This window comes from Fringilla coelebs (assembly GCF_963513975.1).
Source record: "Fringilla coelebs genome assembly, chromosome: 6".
NCBI classification, from domain to species: Eukaryota; Metazoa; Chordata; class Aves; order Passeriformes; family Fringillidae; genus Fringilla; species Fringilla coelebs.
This window is the reverse complement of record NC_140034.1, coordinates 53,880,549-53,903,236: the sequence shown is the minus strand read 5'-3', so window position 1 is coordinate 53,903,236 and position 22,688 is coordinate 53,880,549. Positions and strand designations below refer to the sequence as shown.

General features: G+C 65.0%; 1 protein-coding gene across 1 annotated transcript; it reads right to left on the bottom strand.

The window, feature by feature from the left end:
• Nucleotides 1–880: 880 nt before the first annotated feature.
• On the bottom strand, nt 881–15,435 carry SYT7 (synaptotagmin 7; the record flags this gene model as incomplete). The annotated part of the gene is made up of 13 exons (XM_084208729.1): nt 881–985; nt 1,799–1,998; nt 2,079–2,193; nt 2,600–2,769; nt 3,119–3,389; nt 3,803–3,938; nt 6,199–6,324; nt 8,027–8,395; nt 10,680–10,895; nt 11,458–11,589; nt 12,823–12,902; nt 14,935–15,038; nt 15,339–15,435. 13 exons carry the CDS (start codon nt 15,433–15,435, stop codon nt 881–883), a joined length of 2,121 nt encoding a protein of 706 aa, XP_084064855.1.
• Between the last annotated feature and the right edge of the window lie 7,253 nt (nt 15,436–22,688).

Genomic DNA, 22,688 nt, shown 5'->3' with positions numbered 1-22,688 from the left:
ACTGATCCTGCCAGGCTGGCTGTCCCAAGGAATGCCACCAGCCCAGGGAATGTCACCTGCCCTCGATGGGGACAACAGCGCTCGCTCCACCCTTTATCCCCAGGGGTGGGCACGGAGCTCCCGGGGCAGCCCCGGCGCCCGGATCAGCCCGGCTGGAAGGGGACCCTGTGGAGCTCTGCATTCCCCCGAGGGGCCCCTTCCAGCCCGGGCTGGGAGGGAGGGCAGGACCGGGGTCCCCAGGGCGGCTTAGGGACCCCCCGCTCCCGCCGAAACCCAAGACGGAGGTAAAGCATCGAACCCGGCTGAAGGCAGTGCACGAAGGAGCCCGCTTTGGATAAGGAACTGTGTCATGGCTTCCGATCCCAGGAAAAGGGGCTGTCCCCTCCCCTCGGTGTCCCCCGCCCGCCCCGAGAGACTCGAGGGGGGCGCGGGGGGAGGAGGCGGGGCAGGGGGGCTCCGTGGCTCCGCTGGCGGCTCCGAGAGATTTTATGGAGCTGAAAGGGGAGGGAGGAGGGTCCCTCTTGCACCCGCAGCCTGACCCCCTGAAACTGGGGGGGGAGGGCGGGGGGGCGAGGCCGGGGAGGGGCCGAGGGGCTCCCGGAGCGGGGCTGGAAGCACTCGCAGAAGTCCTGCCCCGTGGTGGGAATAGGGATGGGGGGGACATCGCTTCTGGCACCTCCTCGGGCCGGGATTGGGGGTGGCTCCGCACCCCCCGCACCCCAGGGAGAGGCGAACCCGGGGGCTCGGGGGGGCTCCGTGCCCGTCCTCCCGCAGGGTTCCCGCGAGCCAGGCCGCTGTCCCGCCGGTCCCTGGCCGGGAGCACCGCGGGAAGGGGCTGGGAGCTGGGAAGGGGGACCCCGAGCCCGCGGTTCGGGGGCGCTCAGGCCTTCAGCTGGTGCCACTGTGCCACCGCCTGCCGCGGGCGGGCGATCATGTCCTTCCAGTGCTTCACCTCGCCGGGACCGCTCTTCCAGGACAGGTAAATCTGCGGGAAACGCAACCCTGGAGCCACCACCGCCTCTCCATCCCCATCCCGCTGCCCGGCACTGACGCCTTCACCCCCAAACTGCTCCAGCCCCGCTTTTCCGGCTCGGCACGGGGCCGGGCTATTTTTATCCCTCAATTTTCCATATGGCTCCGCGGAAAAGCGCGTGTGCCAGCTCTCACTGCTGCTGCTGCCACCTCGGGGAGCCGGTGCCACAGCTCTGGCTCCGCGGATCATCGCCGGGAAGCTGGGATGGAGCAGAGCTCGCTGCTAATTATGCCATCAAAAGTGATTAGCGAGCCTCAGGCCACGGCGGGGTTTTAACGGAGAGTGGGATATCGTGGCCACTGCCTGTCCATCCCTGGAATCGGGCTCTTGGATGTGCCCACACTGGGGATGCTGCCACCTCCGCCCCTGCCCGGCAGTCTGCAATGCTGATCCGGGGATTTATTGAATGGATTTATCCCAACTGCTGAGTTGTCCCGACCCCAGCACAGCATTTGGGGATCATGGATGGAGATTATGGTGCTCATTTGTCATCGTTGCGCTAACGATGAGCTGGGTGATTTCATGGATAATTCCACTGCTCTGTCCCCATGAGCAATCCCAGAGGGTGCGATCCATCCCGGTGTGGCTCCCCACCCTCCATCCCTCCATCCCTGCCTTTCTGGAGAGCTCCGGCCCTCTGTGGCCGTGACACCCAGCACGAGGGATTCGCACTGCGCTCCATGCTGGAGATGGCACCAGGCACCGGCAGCCCCGGGCCTGGCTGTCCCCAGTTCCTACCTGGGTGTCCCTCAGCGTGTCACCCACCTTGCCAATGACATCATTGCGGCTCAGCCTGTCCTTGTCCATGACGGTGATGACGATGGTGGTCTCGCGCAGCCGCTCCGTGGGGATGTCGAAGGCGAAGGACTCGTTGAAGACGGGGTTCAGGCACCTCTTCATCACCACCGTCTTCTTCTTCTCCACCCGCTTGTCTTTGTACATCAGCCACACCTTCACATAGGGATCTGGCGGGAGAGGAGCCACTCTCAGCCCAGGATGGGAGCCAGGGAATGCCACCCAGGATCAGGGCCAGCCTGCGCCGTACCTGAGGTGCCCCCGATGTCCATGGCTTTGAGGTTCCGCGCCTTGATGATGTTCACCACGATGGAATTGGCTGAGGGATTGTAGCACAGCGACAGCAGCAGCTCCCCACGGCTTCCCTGCAGGACACACATGTTCCCTGAGGATACCTACGCCCCCCAGAGCTCCTCTGTGGGAGCTGAGTGCTGGCACAGGACCCCCACCAGAGCACCCCAAGGGTGGGGTTTGGGAAGGCACAGAAAATCAGGGCAGGAGGAAATGGGGCCGCCCCCAGTGGGACATTTTCTGGTCTTGCTGGAGGCAGGAGAAGGAAAAAACTTTCATTTTAGGTCTACCTGAAACAGTTTGATTTGACCCACAATGAGACTTTGGGCTACTTAATATAAAATTTGGGAGGAGAAAAATCTCTGTCAGATGTTGAAGCAGAAAATGTCCCTGTTGTGATGGGGGGTGGTCCTGTTGGAACACTGCAGGGCAGGGATTCACCTCCCCTCCCCAGGGGGATGGGAGCGCCCAGGGCCTTACACTGCCATCACTGCAGGGCTTCAGGTCCTTCCAGAAGGTCTGCATCTGGGTCAGGTCCACCTTGTTGAGAGGGATGGACACCTCTCCAATGGGATCGTTGCGGCTGAAGCGGTCATAGTCCAGGACCTGGAGGTACAGCACCCGCTGCACCACCTTCTCGTAGGGGAACCCTGTGACAGAGATGGAAAAGCCAAAGGAGATGAGGAGCAGTTCCTGGACTGCTCCACCCTTCCTGTGCTGGTGGCAAGACCCTGGCACCAGGCAGAGGATGGGGAGCAACCCATGGTACAAGGAGCTGCTGCCACGTTAATTCCCACATCTGCCCCCACCCCTGGGGACACAGAACCTTCCAAACCTTCCCCTACATCCCCTTTATGGGATGCACATCCAGCCTGGCCTCAGTGGCTTGGCCAACCCATCACAGCACCACCAGCCACCACTCTGGTGGCTTGAGCTGAGCTGAACCCCAGGAGGGTCCCATGATCCTCTCTGATCCCCTCCAGCCATCCCAATCCATACCTTCGAAGAGGAAGGTCTCATTCCAGTGTGGGTTGAGGTTCTTCCTCTTGACCTTGGTCTCCAGCTTGTGCTTCTTGTCGGGGAGCAGGTAGATCTTGACGAAAGGGTCGCTGGTGCCGCTGAAGTCCTTGGCCGGCAGCTCCTGTGCCTTCATGATCTTCACAGTCAGAGTGGACTCCTGGAAGTTGTAGCCGACACTGAACTGGATGCGGCCCAGGTTCTCCCGGCTGACGCCTTCGTGGCCCTCGTCATCCTCGGAGCCTGGGGAGAGCTGCGGGAGCGGGGCAGAGGAGGGGGGTGAGCGCAGTGCCGGGGACTGGCGGGGACCCGACCCCCATCCCCCAGACCCCAGCCCCGCCAGCTGTCAGGGGACATCAGCCTCTCCCCGGCTTCCTGCTGCCCCCACCGCTTCCGACGGCTCCTGGCTCGGCGCCACTCGTCCCGCGGAACGGGAGCTCCAATTAGCCAAATTCCTCCTGACAGCGCATCCCTCACGTGTCCAGCACCGCTCGCTCCCTCGTGCCAGCCTGGGGGACACGTCCGCGGCGCGTCGGCTCGGCCGACGGGGACTTGGCACAGCGGGCAGGGACGTGCCGGAGCGCTTGTGGATGGCGCAGGGAAGAGCTGGGAGGGTTGGATACCGAGCGTGGAGACCCCCAAACCCAGCGCACCCCACCCACCCACCATGAGCATCTCGCTGGTCAGGGAGTTGACCAGGTCGGAGACGGAGGAGTGCGGCTCCGTCTTGCGGTCGGACTCATCGTGCGGCGGCTGCCCTGGTGCCGGTGCCGCATTCCCAGCCTTCCCACCGGCCGGCAACCTGCAGGAAGAGAGGCCTTGGAGGAGAGGGGCCGGGAGCCGAGGGTGAGACAGCGAGGGCCTTCCCGGGCGCCCTCTGCCAGCGGATACTCAGCCTGCGCTGTGCCAGCGCCCGACGGACGCTGCCGGGACACGCGGTGGCTGCAGCCCGCCAGCGTTCTGGCCCTGTCCCAGAGCCAGCTGGTGGCCTGGCACCTTTAGGGCACGGCAGCAGATCCCCCTGGCCACATCCCACGGCGATGGCAGGGACAGCATAGTCCCCACAGCACCCACGGCTCTGGCTGCTCCTCACACACCAACACCCTCTTATCCCGGTGGGTGCCAGGCACCCACGGGCGCTCCACGTGGGCTCCCTGCCCCCTGCCCCACTTCCCTGTGGCTGAGACACCTCTGGAATCACTGTCCTGGCTGTCCCCACGCACGGTGGCTCCTGGGAACAGTGCCGGGCAAGGTGGGCAGCCGGGAGCGGTGGGAGGCAGACGGACAGAGCAGCAATGGAGACAGGCGGGAATGCGCCGAGGCCACGCTGCCACGAGGCACGGGGACAACGGGACACAGGCGCGTGGCGGAGGGGACAGGCAGCCCGGGATGCTCCCACCCCCCCGCCACGGCTCCTGTCCGAACTGGGACACGGTGACAAACCACCAGACGGACTGAGAGGCGCAGGGACACACGGGAAGCCACAACATGCCACTGACACGCGCCACCACGCCAAGCACACGCAGACACACGGGGAGGGGACATGGAGGGGCGATGGGAACACCCACACGCACACACGGGATGGCACCCAGGAAGGACTGGAGAGGTCGAGGCAGCTGGGGAGGCAAAATTAGGTTAAAACCAGGGAAAATGAAGGTGGAGGAGCCGGCGGCGGGGCCGCTGAGCGAGGAGGCGCCGGTGGAGCCGGGAATGCCGGCAGAGGTCACAGATAGCGGGAGAGAGAGCGGGAGAGAGCAAAAGAAAGGAGGAGCAGCGTCGTCCAGCGCCGGCCTGCCGGGAGGGAATGGGAGAGAGGAGCGGGGCGGGTGGACGGACAGACGGAGTCGCCGGGACAGGAGACACGCCGAGGCGCCGAGCTGGAGCCGCCGGGGACAGGCTGGAAGGAAGAAGCTGCGAAACAGGGATGGAGGAGATGTATTGAGGAAAAAGAGCGGGTGGTCGGCAGCGTCGGGGGGCGGGAGAGAGCCGAGGCTGCCGGAGCGCGTCCCCTCCGCCGGCTGATCCCGCCACGTCCTGCGGAGTCCAGGGAACGAGGAGCGGGAGGGATGGAGGTGGGGAATGCCATGCATGTGCTGGGATGGGGTTTCGGAGCAGGCAGCTGCGGCAAGCGGGGAGCGGGGTCTTGCGGCACAGCCACCCACCCGCCGTGTCCCACGTCCCCGTCCCCTCGGCACGGGGCAGCCGGCGGCCGGCACGGGCTGCCGGTGCTCCCGGCGGGGACCGGCTGCGCAGCGCGACGCCGGGGAGGGAAGTGCTAAAAGATGGAGCGAAACCAAGCCGAGCAAGGTAAAAATAGCCGGCGGGCGAGAACGGTGCCAGTTCATCCGCACGCCGAGCACACGGGGAGGCAGCGCCCGCCGGCTTCACACCTCCTCCCCGCTCCGGAGGGGATGAACACCCGCTCCCGGCGGCGCACGGACCCTCTGCCTCTGCCAGCCAGCGCCAGTGGCCGCGGTCGGGCGCCGGTGCCGGGGTGGATGCGCTGCCGAGCCTGCGGCACGCCGGGAATGCGGGGAGCAGCCGGAGGCGAGGGGCCGTGCCGTGCTGGAGGAGAACGGGGGATACGGCATCCTCCCGGCCTGTGGCGCTCGCTCTGCCCCCCTGCCACCACAGCGGTGTCTCCGGATCCCCAGGGGAGCTGCCCATCCCGCCGGGATGGAGGTGGCAGCAGCGTGTCGGGATGGAACGCGGCTCAGCCCATGCGGCATCGCTTGGGGGGTACCCCCCGTGTCCCCCTGTCCCTGAGCGTGTCCCCCCGCCCCCCCTCCCTGCATGCAGCCAGGGCCGGAAAGGGCAGGAGGGGGAGGGAGGAGGGAGGAGGGAGGAGGAAGGGATGGGGGTCCTCTCGGTGCCGCTGCTCCAGAGGCAGAACCGCGGGTGCCGGTGCCGGGGAGAGCTCAGACGTCCCGGTGCCCGCTGGGCCACCCTGTGCCGCTCCAACCTTCGCGCTCCACGAGGCCAGCCTCCTCCTCCTCCTCCTCCACCCTGGGTGAGGCCCTCGTCTCCTCCTCCTGCGGGACTGGCCTCGTCCTCGCTCATACCTCTTGTCCCCCTGAGCGTTCGCCTGGTTCGGCTGCGTCCCAGCGGGTTGCAGGTCGGGAATATTGGCAAAGTCATCTTGCTCTGAGAGTCCCAAAACCAGGGATAGCACCACCATCCGGCCTTCCCTGCCCGGGCGGCCCCGCCGGCAGCGGGAGAAAGAGAGAAAGAGAGAGGAGAACACAGCATCAGGCAGGGAACCGGCAGGAGCCGGCGGCGTCCCGCGGACCCCTGGCGGCAAGGGGACCCCGGCTCTCCCCGCCGGCTCCTGCGAGGTGACGGTGGCCGGGATGGGCGCACTGGGCTGTGGGGAGAAAGGCGCCGGCTCCAGGGAGCCCGGCAGGCGTGGATACCCGCGCTGTCCCTCTCCTCCACCGGTCCGGGAAGGGAGGATGCCAAAATCCTAATGAAGGGGGGGGGGGGGGGGGGGGAAGATGCCTGGAGGGGCTGGGAATGAGGGAGAGCGTGACAGCAGAGAGGTGCCAGCATCATTCCATGGAGGAAGGTATTGGCGGTGCCATGGCCGGGCTCTTTGACCTCTCCAGGTCCTCGCCCCGGTCTGTAACTGCATTTATGCCGCGGCGCCGGGGAGGGTGAACGGGGTGAAAGAGCGAAAGAAAAATCGATGGATGGGGAAAGAGGCGGTGGGAAATGACAGCGGCTCCTCCGCTGGGAAGCAGCGCTGACTCGGCACGTCTGGGCTCTGCGGCTGCTCCCTCTCCGCCAAGTCAGGCTGGAACCAGCACCGCGCTGGGTAAACAGGGAGAACGTGACCCTTGGGATGGCTGGTGAGCCGCAGCTCCACATCGGGAAGGCAGGAAATGGAGCTGGGAGGAACCTGGGAGAGGGTAGAGCAGAGAGGGGATCGTGGGCAGTGCACCCGAGGGTGCCTGGAGGAAGGTTCAACCCTCTCACCAGAGCAGGACGGGGTGGGATGGGCACCCAAATTTGTGTGTCTCATCTAATCCTGATGTAGGAAGTGTCAGCCCATGGAGGGCAGGGTCAGTCCTGCATCCCCTCCAAATGCCACCAGCCTGCAGAAGGCAAAGCTGGGACCTCAGCATTCCTTTTTCCAGGGTGCCAGGGGGCAAACAAGGGCCAGGGAGGAGCTGGAGAATCCAAGAGAAGATGGAGCCGGGGGGCCCAGCTCTGCAGAGGAGGGACAATGTCATGTGCCGAGATAGGGTGACAACACGGGACTCGGATTAATCCCCGGGGTTTGATGCTGGAAATCCAGCGCCAGTGGAGGAGATGGGGTTAAGGCGGATTAGAGATCCCACGGCTCCTCTGGCTGGGAATGACATCGGGGCCCAACTCACGGTCACCCAGCACGGGAGACACGGCCACCCTCACCGTGGCAACTCGGGACAATGTCCCTCCCTGGGGACCTCGCTGGTGGCCGTCCCTGGAGATGGAAGGGGATGGCCAGGGACATGGCAAAGCACATTGGGGAAGGGCACGTGCCCTTCCCTGAGCCCCCCGTGAGCCGGGGAGGGACATAGACCTTCCCAAAGGCCATGGGCAGCACGTCCCCAAGGGGGTGACAGATGAGCAGCCGTGCCGGGGCAAGTAAAGCAGCAGAGGAGAGAGGGATGAGCAGAAGGAAGGAGTAGAGCAGAGGGGGATGGAGAGGGAATGGAGAGAGCAAAGGAGCAGAGGAGAGCAATGGAGAGAGGGGTGGAGAGAGCAAAAGAGCAAAAGGACAGAGCACATGAGAGGGTGATGGAGAGTGATGGAGCAGAGAGAGCCAAAGAGGGGAAGGGATGGAGAGAGGAATGGACGGGGTGGAGAGGAGAATGCAGAGGGTAGTGATGGCAAACGCACACTTACAGGAAGGACTTCATGTCCAAGCCGCGGTTGCGGATTTGCCCCACCACGTGGTCCCAGCTGCCGGGGTTGGAGCGGCTCCTGCCCCCGGCCATCCGTTGCTTGGAGCCGGCGGCTGTGCCCTGGCGCACCGGGCCGCCGCGGGAGCCCCGGGAGTTGGCGGCGGCGGCGGAGGAGCCGCTGTGGGCCTGGAGGTGGCCCAGGCTCTGGCTGGTGGTGGGCTGGCTGTGGTTGGCGCGCTGGTGCTGGCTCAGGGGCTGCTGCAGACTTTGCTGGCGCACGAGCGTGCGGGGCCTCTGGAATTTGGGATCGCCTGCTGAGGTGGGGATATACTCAAGGGTAGTGGCTGTGGACAGGGTGGAGTCCTCGAAACTTAGGGAGAGGAAGGGTAGAGGAGAGGAGAGAAAGGAGAAGAAGGTGAAGGGGCAAAATTGGAGGAAGGAAAAGAAGAGAGTTAGAGAGAAGATGCCCCAGCGCAGGGAGCGCTCCGGCGGGAGCCAGCTGGGGCAGCGCCCGGATCCTCCGCCTCTCGCCCGCGGCTCGGCCCTGCCGGCGGCACGGGGGGCTCGGGCCGCCACCATCCTGCCTCCCGGGGGGCTCGCCAGGGCCGGATGCCCACCCGCTCCCGCGGCCGCCGCTCCGCCAGCGCCTTCCCAGCACGCCGGCCGACCTGCTCTGCGGGATAATTAGGCTGCTGCGTGGAGGCAAATCCCGTGGCGCCCGCTCACGTGCTGCCAGCCAGCCCATCCCAGCGTCCCAGTCCCTCCCAGTCCAGCCCAGCACCCAGCAGCGGCGCCGCGGGGCCTCGGCGTCCCATCCCCTCCGTGCTGGACGCTGCGGGAAGGGGGGAATCCCGCAGCGCCGCGGCGGGGGCCGAACCCCCGTGGTGGTGACATTCCAGCGAGGCGTCCCCAGGGCCAAGCCAGGCTCCAACCGGGGTGGGAGATCATGGGACTGGGGGACGCAGCTCTGGTGGGACACAGAGCCCGGGGCGGACGGGCTTCGTGTGGGCGGCGGAGCGGAGAGAGCAGCGGAATGCCCCAAGGAAGCGGCGCTGGCCATGCAGCACATGCGTGGCGCAGCCCATGCAGCCGCGCCGGATTGCCCACGGCAGCCCGGGAAGCTCGTGGCCACGACATCAGGGGAGGAAAGTCCTCCCGGGACCACCGCCTGGCACCGAGGAGTGGCCTTGAGCAGCAGCCCCCGACCCTGTCCCCGTCCGGGCGCTGCCGGCCGGGACCGCGGGGCGAAGCTGTGCCAGCGTGCAATGCCAGCAGCGGGGACAGAGGAGCGGGGAGGGATAGACAGCTCCAAAAAAATAAACCAAAAAAAAAAAAAGGAGGTGAAGAGAGAGCGAAAGGTGGGAGAAAGAGAGAGAGGAGGGAAGGGAGTGGAGAGGAGCGGAGAGCTAGTATGGACGGAGCCCCACGACCGGGGCCAAAGGCACTGCCCGGACGCTGCCGCCCCCCACTCCGCGCTGCCGCCGACCTCCTTTCGTTTTCCTATCGAATCCTAAATTAGTTCAATTTACAACCTCTCAGTCACAGGAAACTAAATCTGGCTCCTGTCGGCCCCGCGCCAGCTGGAGGCGCGAGATCCTCCAGCGCCTTGCCAGGCGGCGCCGCGCCCTGCCCGTGCCCGGATGGATCCCCTGGCACCGGCACTGCCAGACCCTCGGCCCGGAGCCCCGGCCGCCCCCGATCCCGGCGGCGCTGCGCCAAGGGGATGCTGGAAAACAGGGGTCTCCGCCACGTCCCCTTAACCCTGCCCTTGCCGCCTTGCTCCATCCTATCCGTCTCTCCGGATTCCCAGCGAGGGGACGGCTGAAGGCTGCGCCGCTCCCGCTTTTCCTCGCCTCTCCCTCCTGCTTCCCAGTGCCCGGCTGGAGCGCAGCAGCCTCACGCCGAAGGGGCGGTGTCACCGAGCTGTCCCGGAGTGCCGGCGCTGCTGCCGGGACCCCCCGGCTGCCACATCCCAGCGCGGAGAACCGGAGCAGAGACCGGGAATGCCGGACGGAGCCCACAGCCGGCACGCCCCCGTCACCCCCCGCCAGAGCCACGGCGCTGCCAGCAGTGAAGGGTCTCGCCGAGACCCCCACCCCGGCCTGGAGTCCCGCAGAGCCTGGCAGAGCTCGGATTTTCCCTGAATCTGATCGGTCCTGGACTTTCCCCAACTTTTCTCGGCATCAAGTGGTGGTGCCGGCGCCGGGTCCGGTGGCTGTGCCGGGGGTCAAGGGAGCGCATGGGGGGGAAGATGCCACACACTGTCCCTGATTGTCCCTGAGGGCTGAGAGCATGGGACAGCACCTCCTGCCTTTGGGACACCGCCGGGCTAGCGCTGCCTGCCCTGAGAAGCCGAGCTGGGAACGCTGAGCCGCTTCCCACCGGGACGGGGCAGGGCCACCCTCAGCGCTGGGGACAGCACCCAAAGGTGCTGCTCCTGCCCGGCTGCCTCCTCTGCTGCCCCTGAGCCAAAACACCGCTGGGAGAACGGGAAACGCCTCCTCTCCCTCGGCACGGTGGTCCTGGGGACCTGTTGGCGGCCCCGGGGACCTGTCAGTGGCCCCCATCCGAGCGCATCCGCAGCGGGGAGCGGGCCCCGGGCCTGCCGGCCGTGGCCGTGCCGTGCCGGACCGTGCCGTGCCGTGCTCACTCACTTGGACAGGCTGAGCTTCCCTGCAGCCAAGTGGCTCTGCACCGTGTGCCAGCGGCCCCGTGCCGCCTTTCCAGCTCCGGGCTCGCTGTGGGCGGACACGCTGCTCCTCATTCCATCCTCGCCGAGCCTCTGCTTGTCCCCGGGCCGGCCGTCGCGGTCCCCGGACAACCCGGCGGCGGCCGACGCCGTCAGTTTGGCCCCTGATAACAGAGAGCCACTGGGCCGGGCCGGCGGCCGGACCCCCCCAGACAGACACGAAAGGAGCCGGACGGACACACGGATGGACGTAGAAAACGTGGGGAGCCGTCGGGGAATGAGGGGAGGGCGACAGAGCCGGAGGGGGCAGACGGACAAGAGACGGACAGACAGACAGAGAGAGAAAGAGAGACATCAGCACTGCAAAAAAAAAGGGGGGGATCCTGGCCGCGGGGTGCGCAGGGGCCTCGGCAAAACATCCAAGAGAAAGGGCGGAGGGGGAGAGGGGTCGGGAAGGAGGGTCCCGCTCGCCGGCAGCCCAGCCCCGGGGGGACCCGTCCCCGCACCGAGGGGGTGCCCCCAACGCGCAACCCCGTCCTGGAGGGAGATCCCGGCCGGCCCCGGGAATGCGGGAAGGAGGGGTTGCTCGTCTCCATGGGACGGCCCATGGGGTGGCGTGCGGGGAGCCCGGGAACAAGAGGAGGAGGAGAAGGAGGAGGGAAAGGGGGAGGAAGAGGAGGAAGGCGAGTGGGTGCTGCCCATATACTCACTACACGGAGCAAACTCGGTAAGGAGAGACTCACTTGAGGGAAAGGCGCGGATCACCGTACGGAGCGTAAGGAGAAATGTTTAGGATAAACTCCTTGGGAGGGTAGGAACTCCATTTCTGCTGCACTGTGTTGTCATTGTTATTCCAAAAGTCTCTGTCTAGATCGCTACAGCGGCCGGATTCCGGGGGAGAAAGAAAAGGGAAATACAAGAGAGAGAAGCTGAATTCCTGCGAGAGAGAAGGAAAAGCAGCCCTCCGCCCCCGGAGCGCCAGGATCCTGCGGAGAGAGACAGGGAGCCCACCCCTCGGACACCAGCACACACACACACACGGGCACGGACAGAAGGATGGATGGAAGGATGGAAAGAGCTGCGGAGAGACAGGAGCGGGCGGCTCCACCGACTGGGAAGGAGAGAAGGATGTGGCGGGTGACGGAGGTGTTGGCGAGTGCAGTGCCTGCACGGCATTCCCAGATGTGTGTCCGTGCGCCCTCGGCAAGCGTGTCCATGTGTCCGAGCCTGCTCAGCATCCAGGTCCTGGAAGGGCTTGGTTAACCCTGACACTGCTGCACGTTGGGGATCCCTTCTGGATCCCTTCCCTTGCAGATCCTTTTCCTTCTGGATCCCTTCCCTTGCAGATCCCTTCCCATGGAACCGGCCTGCTGCCAGCACAGAACCTGGACCTCCTGGCTCTGGGAAGCCACTGAAGCTGCGTGCCAGGGGCTGGGGGGCCCAGCAACTCCCTGCTGGTGCTGGGAGACTGGAAGAGTCTCCAGTGCCCACCTGCAGCTCCGGGTGGAACCTGGCTGTATGGAATGTGCTGGAGTTTGGGAAAGCTGCTCGTGCCATGACGTCAGGTGGGATGTGCTTTCCCCTCCATTCCCAGCTCATCCTGGTTGGCTGGGAGCAGCCGTCCAGGTGCCCCTGCACCCTGATAACACCCAGGCCAGCCATGGGAGGAAGTTTTCCATAGGCTTATTCCAGGCAGGAGCTTTCTCCTTCCTGGTGGTCCAGCTCCCTCCTCCCTGGAGGCCTGCAGAGGGTGTGCAGAGGCAGTGCTGGATCTGGGATGCCCGGGAGAATGCTCTCAGCTTCCAGCCTCCTACCCAGTGCCGTGGGATGCCCCAGCTTGGCTCTCCTTTCTCCATGGAATGCCCGTGGGATGCAGAGCCACTCCAGCCCCGCCGGGCAGAGCTCAGAATCCACACACCCAGGCCTGGAGCATCCCTGGGACACCCACGCCGATGTTCCCGTGACTCTGTTGTGCCCACGGCGCAGTGGGATACACGAGGATGCTGGAGACACCCACCAGCTCTCCCAGTCTCCCGGAGCCCCTCTCCCACTGGGAGAAGGGATGGCCACCTCTGTCCTTCCTCTCCCCCCCCCTTCCTGGCACCTACTTGATGGTTTTCTTTTCGCTGCGGCCTCGGCTGGAATCTGGAGTTCCCACAGTCTCCAGGGAAGTCTTGTAACGCTTTCCCTGTGGAAGAGAGAGGAGAGGGGGGTCAGGGGGTCGCAGAGGACCCCTGGAGTATCGCAGTGGAAGATGGGAGCTGTCACCACTTTGAGAATTTGATCTGGATTTTGCCCTTTCCCTTATGGTCTCCAGGCTCCATCCCTTGGTCCCTGGGGACTCATGCCCTGCATCACCCCAAGGACAGCATGGCCACAGCCACCAGCATCCCATCCCATGGCCTCACTGGGAAGCAGTGGATAATTTTAGGCCTAATTGGGCCTGAATTAATTGAGTTCACCTTTCCCAGCCAGGGATGTGCTGCCACAGGATAATGAAGCTGGAGCTGGCTCCAAACTGGGGCTGGTAATCAGGGCACTCCGGCAGGTTCCGAGCGCTGCTCTGAGCCAGGGTGGGCAGGAGCCAATTAATGCCAATTATCCAACAATTGGGAGCAAGGATGCTCCATGCAGTGCCAGGTGGATGAGGTGGGATGGGAACAGCTGCTGGAGCAGGATGGGGTGGAGAACCAGCCCTTCCATCCCACTGTCCTGGATCTCAGGAGGTAGGCCTGACCCTGCCTGCCCATGGAATGGGAATGTTTCTCTTTTCTCCTTCTTCCCAGCCTCTTCATATCCACATGGAGTGAATCCTTGGCTTGCTGGGATACCTGGACCCTCAGCACAGTGTCCTTGGGCAGCCATGGGCTAATTCTGCCAGGAGCTGCAGGGGAACACCTGGACCTCCTTGGATGCCCATGGACTAATCCTGCTGGGAGTTTCAGGGATGTTTGAATTTGGATGTCCATTGACTAATCCTGCCAGGAGCTGCAGGGGAACACCTGGACCTCCTTGGATTCCAAGGGCTGATTCTGCCAGAAGCTGCAGGGGTGTTGGATCTCCTTGGATGCCCGAGGGCTAATGCTGCTGGGAGCTGCAGGGAAACACACCTGGACCTCCTTGGATTCACATTGGCTAGTCCTGTCAGGAGCTGTTGGATCTCCTTGGATGCCCAAGGGCTGATGATGCCAGGAGCCGTAGGGAAACACCTGGACCTCCTTGGATGTCCCTGGGCTAATCCTGCGGGAGGCACGAGGGTGCCTGACCTCGCTGGATGCTCACAGGCCATCCCGGAGGGAATCATCCCCCAGCCCTGCGCTCATCCGTGTCCCCAGCTGCAGCGGCTCGGGGCTCGTGGGGACACGGCAGCGGAGGCCGGGCCCGGAGCCGGCCGGCCAGGCTTGGCCGTCATTCCCACACAGCCGCTCCAGCTCCGGGTGCTGTCGAGGGCCGGTTGGGATGCGCCTTCCCGGCCAATTCACACTTCTTTGTTCCTCTGCCAGCTCCAGCCTCCTCCTTTCCAATGCCTTTTCCCCCCCGCCAGCTCTCTCTCGCCATCCCCTGCGTGGCACCTGGAAGGGCCCTTCCCACCCACCGCCCTCCCGCTGCCTCACCGCCGTGCGGACCCCTTCTCCCATTCCCAAGGGAATGCTGCCTTCCCACGGCTGGGGGTGGGCATCTCCCTGGCGGGAAGCGCCGCTGCCATCGCAGCACTTGACCCAGATTCGATTCCGATGGCGAAGGAAACGTGGCCGAGCGCGTCCTGCTCCCGGGAGAGGAGCAGGAGGAGGAGGAGGAAGGATGCGGGGCGGGCGGGAGCGCCGTCCCAAGCCCCCGGTGGCAGTCGGGGAGGGAAGGAGGGATGCACAGCGGGTGGCAGGAATGGCTCACGGCGCCCGGCGCTGCCAGGGACGGGCTGGCCGCCTTCCCACGGGGCTTTTCCAGGCAGGAGCGTGCCCAGCAGGACAGGGGCCAGCTCGTTCCGGCTCGTCACCAATATATATCCATATATTTGGAAACTTCCCTTTGTGCCACACAAACAGTTTCGCCCAAACATTTCATTAGCACATCCGGAAAAGCCCAAATAAAAGCTGCAGCCGGCAGCTCCGGGGAGCTGCCTCCGCTTGGCTGCTGCCCTGGAAGAGGGAATCGCCCCCTGGCCGGCGGCGTGGGGGGCGCGCCGGGATGCCGGGAAGGCGGGAGGGAAGGCGGACACTCACCATTTTCCGCTGGCACCACTGGCAGATCCCGCAGAGGACGATGGTGACGCTAAGGCTGACGGTGATGATGGCTGAGACCAGGAGGACGTCGCGGGAGGGGGTCCCTGGGAGGAGCAGAGCACAAAAAGGGGGTCAGACCTAAATCCTGGGGTGTTCCTGACGTGCGCCAGGGCACAGGGAGAGAAAGCACAGGGAATGTGGTCCAACAGTCTCCAACTCTGTTCTGCAGTGTCCCGTCACGGAGGCCACCCCCTTGGCTTCTGGGCTCCCGGAGAGTGTGTCCTGGGGGGAATCCGGCCTGAGCACTTCCCGGGAGCTCAGGTTGGAGCTTTAATCCCCACTGGTGCCCTGGGAGGGCCGGCAAAGGCCGCGGCCCCTGCTTAGTGGGCCAATGCCACACGTACTCATCCCAAATGGCAGTGCAGACCCACTCCTCCCCAGCCTGGCCTTGGGGGCAACCTTGAGGACCCCAAAAACATAGGAAGGGCCCATCAACCTCATCCAGCACTTCTGCTCACGTCCATGCTCCCAGCATGCACAATGACCACTGTGGGATGAGAATACGGACCCAAGGCGGCTCGGAGGGGTCCAGTGGGACCCTGAACCGGCTCAGCTTTGTCTCCAGGCAGGACCCCCCACTACAGCATCCCTGTGGATGCTCCGCCTCCCGCCGTGCCCGCTGGGATGGGATTGTCCGCGGCGGGAGCCCCAGCGGGCGGCGGGAGGCGGTGAGGCCGGAGCAGCGCCGGGAGCGGTGCTGCAGTATAAATATTAAACAATAAATGTTAATAATTAATTCGCCCGCAGACCTTGTTATTGTAACGAAAATTCCCGGCGGCTCCGAGGCCGGGGTGAGTCAGAGTGGACCAGGAGGGGGGATCAGGCACGTGCCGAGGCACCCACAGCTCCCACATCCCCGCTGGAATCCGACGAGGAAAGGGAGTGGTGACCGCGAAGGTGAGATTTACAATTCCTTGAGCAGAAGATGAGGGTGGCATGCGTTGGGGGTGGCTTTGGGGACAGGTCCCCCCTGCAGCACCCGCGCTCTCTCCATCCAAAGGCAGCTCCTCATCGCTCCCGGATCACGAGGAGCCTGTGTATAAAACTCACATAGCAACTGTTGCCTAGGAGGGAATTTGGGACCAGCCCTTAATTTCCAACATTTATAAACCCCGGCTGGATAAGCTGCCGGGGGAATGGGAAGCAGCCGGCACGGCCGGAGAGCTCCGGGCGCCTCTCCTCGGGTGCGACCCCGACCAGTTCAAGCGGCACCGGGCCTTACTGGGCGGGCTGGGAATTGGGATGAGCTCTCCTTGCCCCGCCGCTTGGTGCTCCCTGCTCCAGCCTGGGAACACCGTGACCCCTCTGGCTTAGCCCGGAGCTCCACCAGATCCTTCGGTCCTCGCGGGGTCAAGTTCATCCTCAAATTAATCTGGAGAGAGGGAATCAAAGGAGAAGGCGAGGGAAGGGGTGGGCACTGCGGAGGCCACCACGGCCGTGGCGGTGTCTGGAGAGGGACATCAGTGAACGCCGGTTCTCGGGGCCAAATTCCCCGTGCCAAGGTGCCACTACACCCCCGAACCTGGCGTCACCCCGTGATCCTGATGGATTCACCGGCGGGATCCTGCCTGGGGGGTTCCAGGGGGTGTCCCTGTGCGCGGGGTGGGTCCGGCCCTTCCCGGTGGGATCACGCCGTGTCCCCAGGGCGGGGGGAGCGATTCCGGCCCCCAGGCTGCGTCGCCCTCAGCATGACTTAAATGACTCGTTTTCCAGGCAATTAGCGCTCGATTAATTAAAGACTCGGAGCCGCTCGGAGTTCCTGGCGCGTCCCCAAGCCTGGGGCGCGGTGTGGGGGTCCCTGTGCCGGGTGGGATGCGCGGCACGGGATGCCCTGGGGCGGGTGGATCCAGGGGGGACGCGGGGAGCTGCGTGGCACCGGGACACAGCCCCGGGAGCGGGTGACAAGGTGAAAACGCGACGCTTGTTTACGCCGCCGCTGGCCCTCCTTCCCTGCCACTCTCCATAAATCTCCGCGGCTGCCAGCGCGGATCCAGGCAGCAGCATGGAGACGGCTGGGTGGGACTTGGGGGTCTACGGCCACGGGGTCCCTGCGGCCGTGTCCCAAATCCCAGCGGCCCTTCGCTGGTCCTGCCCCATCCCGAGGGCACAGTGAGGGGGGGCCAGGAGGTGGAGGCCGCACGTCGCGCCTCGGAGGGATGGAGGTCCCAATCCCGTCCCACGTGCTGGCAGAGCAGGGGATGCTGCGGGGGCTGGGAAGGGGGTGGAACATCCCTGCGGCTCTTTTATCAGGATTCAATGCCACTTGACGGGATATAATTCCACTTTTCCAGGCCGTTATTGATGAGGGGATTACCTGCCTCCTCAGCGCCGCAGCTCTCCAGCGTGGGATTTGTGCGGTGCTGCGTGAGCCAGGGAAGAGGGTCCCTGTTCCAGGGGGAGAGGGCCCTAGGTGCAGGCAGAGGGTCCTCATCTCAGGGGAGAGGGTCCCTGTGCCAGTGGAGAGAGTTCTGGATTCGGGGGAAAGGTCTCCATGGCAGATCTAGGACAAGCAGGGAGCCCCCTGCACCTTCGCAGTGCCCACTTCGGAGTGGGAGATGGGGAATGTTTGGGAGACAAGGATGCTGTCACGTGCCTATCCTCCTTTATCCGCCGCTCCTGCGGGCTCGGGATTAGCTGCCTCCGGAGCACGAGCGAGCTCTGGCCTTTATGGATGCGAGGAAACACTTCAAACCCGACCCCGGCACAAGGAGAGGTGCGGAGATCCAAGAGGGATTAGTCCTCTCCAGCGGTGCGTGAGCCGAGATCCGGCAAGATGCGCCCGGGGCTGGGAAGAGCTGCCAGTGCTGACAGATCCCACACATGGCTCAGCTCCGGCGTGTGCAGGAATGGTGGATGTGGGAGCCATGGCACAGCCCATTCCAGGGGCACCCAGAAATGTCCCTAAGCATCCTGATGTCCCTGTGCATCCTGGTGTCCTTGGGCATCTTGGTGGCCTTGGGCATCCCAGTGATTCCACACATCCCAGCATCCCTGTGCATCCTGGTGCCCCTTGGCATCCTGGTGGCCCTTGGCATCCTGGTGTCCCGGGGCATTTTGATTGCCCTGGGCACCCCAGTGATCCTGTGCATCTTGGTTGCCCTGGGTATCCCAGTGGTCCTGTGCATCTTGGTAGACTTGTGCATCCCAGAGAGCCTGCACATCCCAGTGTCCCAGTGCAGCCCAGCAGCCTTGGACACCTTGGCGGCTTTCTGGTCCTGTTGGCCCTGTGCACACTCAGCTCTAGGACAGGCATCGCTTGAGCCCATCAGGCTCGTGGGCAGCTCCACCCATTTCCTCCCCGATTCCCTGTTTCCCTGTGCCTATCCCAGGATTCAGACCCATCACCTCCAGCCAAAGCCCATGGCCCCGGAGCAAGGCTGGGAAGGGCAAAACCCCTACAAGGAGCACCCAGGGATGGTTCCAGCTCTCAAAAACAAGTCCTGCACAGGATGGAGAGGCTGGAATCTCCACGGAGTGCCAGAGGCTTTGGATGAGCAAAGGCTTTGGATCAAGCCTCACACCTGTGGTGCCACGGCTGGAACCTCTCTGCAGGTGTCCCAGTGAGGATGGCCCTGTCCAGGTTCTCAGGGCCACATTTTTGGATCCAGACCCCAAAATTCCCAGCTTCTGTGGACACTGCATCTCCCTGGCTGCTGCTCAGTATTGCAGCCCCATCTCCTGGAGCATCCTCCCACTCACCCTGTTCCAGCGGCGAGATCCATGGATGCCAAGCACCCCGGGGGGGAAAATCAAAGCTGTGGGGAGCCCCCCCCCAGGCCAGGCTCCCGCTGAGCTCCCTGGAAGTGATGATCAAAGCCGACATCCAAGGCTCCACACGGAGAAATGGCTCCATGTGCCAAACCGCCAAACCGGCAGCGGAAACGCGTGCATTCCCGGGAAAAGGGCAGCGGGAGAAAGTGCCAAGCGAGCAGCGCGTCCCCCCGCCCCCCCCCCCCCACATTCCACCGTGCGTCGTCGTCGTGGTGAGCTGCGGAGCCGGAGCGGGATGTGACGCCGAGCCTGGATGGGAATGGAGGTGCCGGGAAGGAGCCGTGGGATGGGAAGGGACAGGGCAGGAATGTGACGTCGGAGCAGCCCCTCGTGCTGCCGGGCTGGAGGTCCACACGGCACCGAGCGAGGAGGCCGCGTTGTCACGCCGGGGCTTCCCAGATGCTGCCTGCCTGGCGCCAGGCCATTAATTCCTCCTCTTCTCATCCTCCCACTCATTTGCTTGATATTTCCCAAACCTCTTATTTTTAGGATGCAGCTGAAAAGCTGTGAATTTGCAGCTTTCGCTCCTGTGCAGGATCCCGGGCGCGGGACGGGGGGGAGCCGGCCAGGACCCTGGCGGGCACAGCAGGAACGTGGAATCCAAGCCCTTGGCACAGGGAGAGGGAGAAGGGATGGGCACGGAGGGGGACGAGGCTTTGCTGCCATCCCTGGTAACAACCCAGTGGGCATTTTGGGAATGCTGTGAGCCAGGCTTGGCGAGTCACGTGGAAGAGCTGTAGGGCTGGATCAGCTGGGTCTGGCGGTGCCACCTGCCCACGTGCTCCCAGGGGCTCTGTAGATGTGAGGGATCATTGGAAGCTCCACGGCCATCCCGCTGCCCGGCAGGATCCTGGGATAAGCCTCGGGGGAGAGGAGCGGTGCCACAGCTCAGCACCCCAGGCGTGCTCTGGGCGAGAACAGGTGTCTGCTCCTCATCTGCCTGTCTATCCGTGCACCCCCCTCTCCAACACATCCATCCATCCATCCATCCATCCATCCATCCATCCATCCATCCATCCATCCATCCATCCATCCATCCATCCCTCGTACACATCTGCCTCTCTATCCAGCCATCTGTCCATCCCCCGGAGCTGTCAATCTGGCCGGCTCTGCCTCCCCCACGCCGAGCTGCTAGTCCTGGGGGGTTTTGGGTGGCAGAACCGACCAACACCGGCCCCACCACGGGGGGCTGGGGCAGGTGAACACCATCCCAAAACAGCGCACAGCTCTGGCCAGATGTTCCCAGACATCCCCTATCCCTGCCAGCTGCCATGCATGGATGAGTCCCTCCTATGTCCCCTCCAGCCCTGATGCCGCCCGTTCCCGCTCTGCGGCCACGGCAAGCAGGAGCTGGGCATGGAGGGAGAATTTGGCAAGGGAAGGCGCTCCTTCCCTGGTGCTGGGCTATTTTTGGCCAAGGATTTCCGGAGAGCCGTGTGGTTTCTCTGCCTCGTGGTCCCCATCGTGCCTCTCTTCCCGAGGAGCCCAGAACCCCGGAGCCCCCTCTGCTCCCACAGTTTGCATCCATCTCCATCCCCTTCCCCATCCCCAGCCCCATCCCCAGCCCCATCCTCATTCCAACCCCTGTTCCCGAGAGGATGCCACTCATCCCCTGGCCAGGCTGGTGCTCCACGTCATCCCTGCTCCAAAATGAGCCCTTGGGCATCACTCCCCACCCTGGAGTCACCCCAGCCCCCCTTCCCTTGGCGCAGAATCCTCTCCTGGCGCTGGCAGCGGGCACGGAGGAGCGGGCTGGGCTCTCATCCCGAGTGGCACTGCCAGCTCTCGCGCCGTCGCCACTTAGCCTCTCGCCCCGGGGCTCTCCATCATTCCCGAGCCCTTCGGGTGACAGCAGGAGAGAGGGAAGGCAGAGAGCCAGCGGCTCCCGGGGAACAAGGGCGGGCAGGCTCCTTGCAGCCCATGCCGGCTCCACGGGCCCCCCGCTGGCTTCCCCAGCTCCCTGATTCCCCCCGGGCAGTGCCCCCAGTCACGTCACCCGGGACCCACGTGTTGTGATGGCAAGGCCACCGTGGGGACAGGATTCCCGCAGGGAGTTCAAGGATAGGGGATGCTCAGGGTCGTCCAGAGTCCTCAGACCCGGAGGCTGGCGGTGCTGGGAGAGGAAGAGGAGGCTTGGAGAGGAGCACATGGAAAGATGGAGAAATGCAGCTCGGAGGGAGGAGGCAGAGGAGGGGAATGAAGGGCCGAGGAAGGCCCCATAGGGAGGACTGGGGGACTCAGATATTGGAAAGTGCCCGGGCAGGTGGGGGTGGTGGAAATCCTCCAGGAGAGCCTGATCCCGGGGCTGCATCCTCCGGAGACACAGAGGCAGGGTCATCCATGGGGCAGCAGGGATGGTCATCCATGGCAGAGCGGGGACAGGACCCATCGCCCCCCCGCAGCTACCGGTGTCCCACAGCCCCATCCGCAGGGGAAGAGCCGATCACGCCGCCTTCCCTGGACACCCGGAACCCCCCGGGGTGTATCCCGCGGGCTGTATCCTCGGAGGGCCGGGAGCGGGGCTGCTGTGCTGCGCTGTCCCTCCGCCGCCGCGCCGGCTCCGTCCCCGCCGGCGCGACCGCTTCCCTTCAAACCTCATTAACTCCCCCCAAGGTGACCCTCTCCCTCCTGCAGCCAGGCCCGGGGACGCCAGGAGGGGACGGGGCGCTGGGGGGGCACCCGGGGCTGGCAGGCGGGCGCGGAGCCTCCCGTGCCACAGCCGCGCTGGAACCCACAGGGATGGGGGATGCTCCGCTTGGCGCATCCCAGCCCGCCGCCCCCCACGCCCAGCCTGGCCCCACACACGTCCCCCAGGCCCCCCGGCAGTCACAGCCAGGGGGGTCCGTCCCCCTGCTCGGCGCTGGGGCTCTGCCCATCATCCCCGCGCTCCGGCGGCTCTCCGGGAGCCGTTCCCTCGCCGGATCCATCCATAATGGATATTGTAGCTGAGCCCCCGGGGGCCGGGGGGTGGCAGCGATATTATCTGCATCTGTCTTCATTCCCCGCTCCCCCCTCCTTCCTCGGCAGGCGGAAAAGCCGCGAGATCAGGCGCTGGAAAAGCCGCCTCCAGCTCCTCTCCTGCTCCTCGGAGTCAGGGGGGATCAGCAAGACCTCCCTGCCAGACCCCCCGCCCGGCAGGGAGCCCCCCAATCCTTGTCCTTGCTGTGCCCCAGCCGTGCTCAGGGGGGTCCTGGGACACGTCAGTGCGGGCGTGGGGAGGCTGAAAGGGTTGGAATTGGTGGCGACTGCTGGGTGCAAGGAACGCCCACCGTGGGGGGCTCGGCATCCGCGTGGACCCCCCACCGCCAGGGGAAATGGGATGGAGTCGCCGTAGTGGACAAAGGGCCGGGGTGAGGCCGCGGGGGATGCTCTGAGACGCCGGCAGGAGCATCCCTCGGGCTGGAGCAGAGGGACTGTCTTGGAGGGGGACCCCAGAGCGGCGCAGGATGGGGGTCCCAGGTGGGTCTGGGGCTCCCCCTCCGTGACGGCGCCGTGCGGGACGCGAGGCTGCAGCAGGTGCTCGGCTCCCGGCGAGGCCCGTGCGCTGCCATCCCTGCGCTCTTTGTCTTCCTTCCCGCCCGTCACGCTCCCTCATCCCGCTCCCAGCCCCTCCGCCGGCCCCCGCCTCGCTCCTCGCGGTGTGCCGACTCCTCTGGAAGCGCGGCTTTCCTCCCGAGCCCCGGGGAGCTGCTCCCACGGCCGCGCCAGCACCAGGGGCTCCATCGCCCGCTCCGAGGCGGTGCGGGGGGAAAACAGGCAGCTGCTGCCTGGTTATTGATTCACCACCTCCAGCCGCCGCGCGGCTCTGCTCGGAACGCTTCCAGCCGGGAAAGATGGGGACGTGGGGAGCAGGGCCCCCGGCACCTGCTCGCTGCGCTGAGATGGAGCTTTGGGGACGCGAATGTCACCCCAGAGGGGACAGC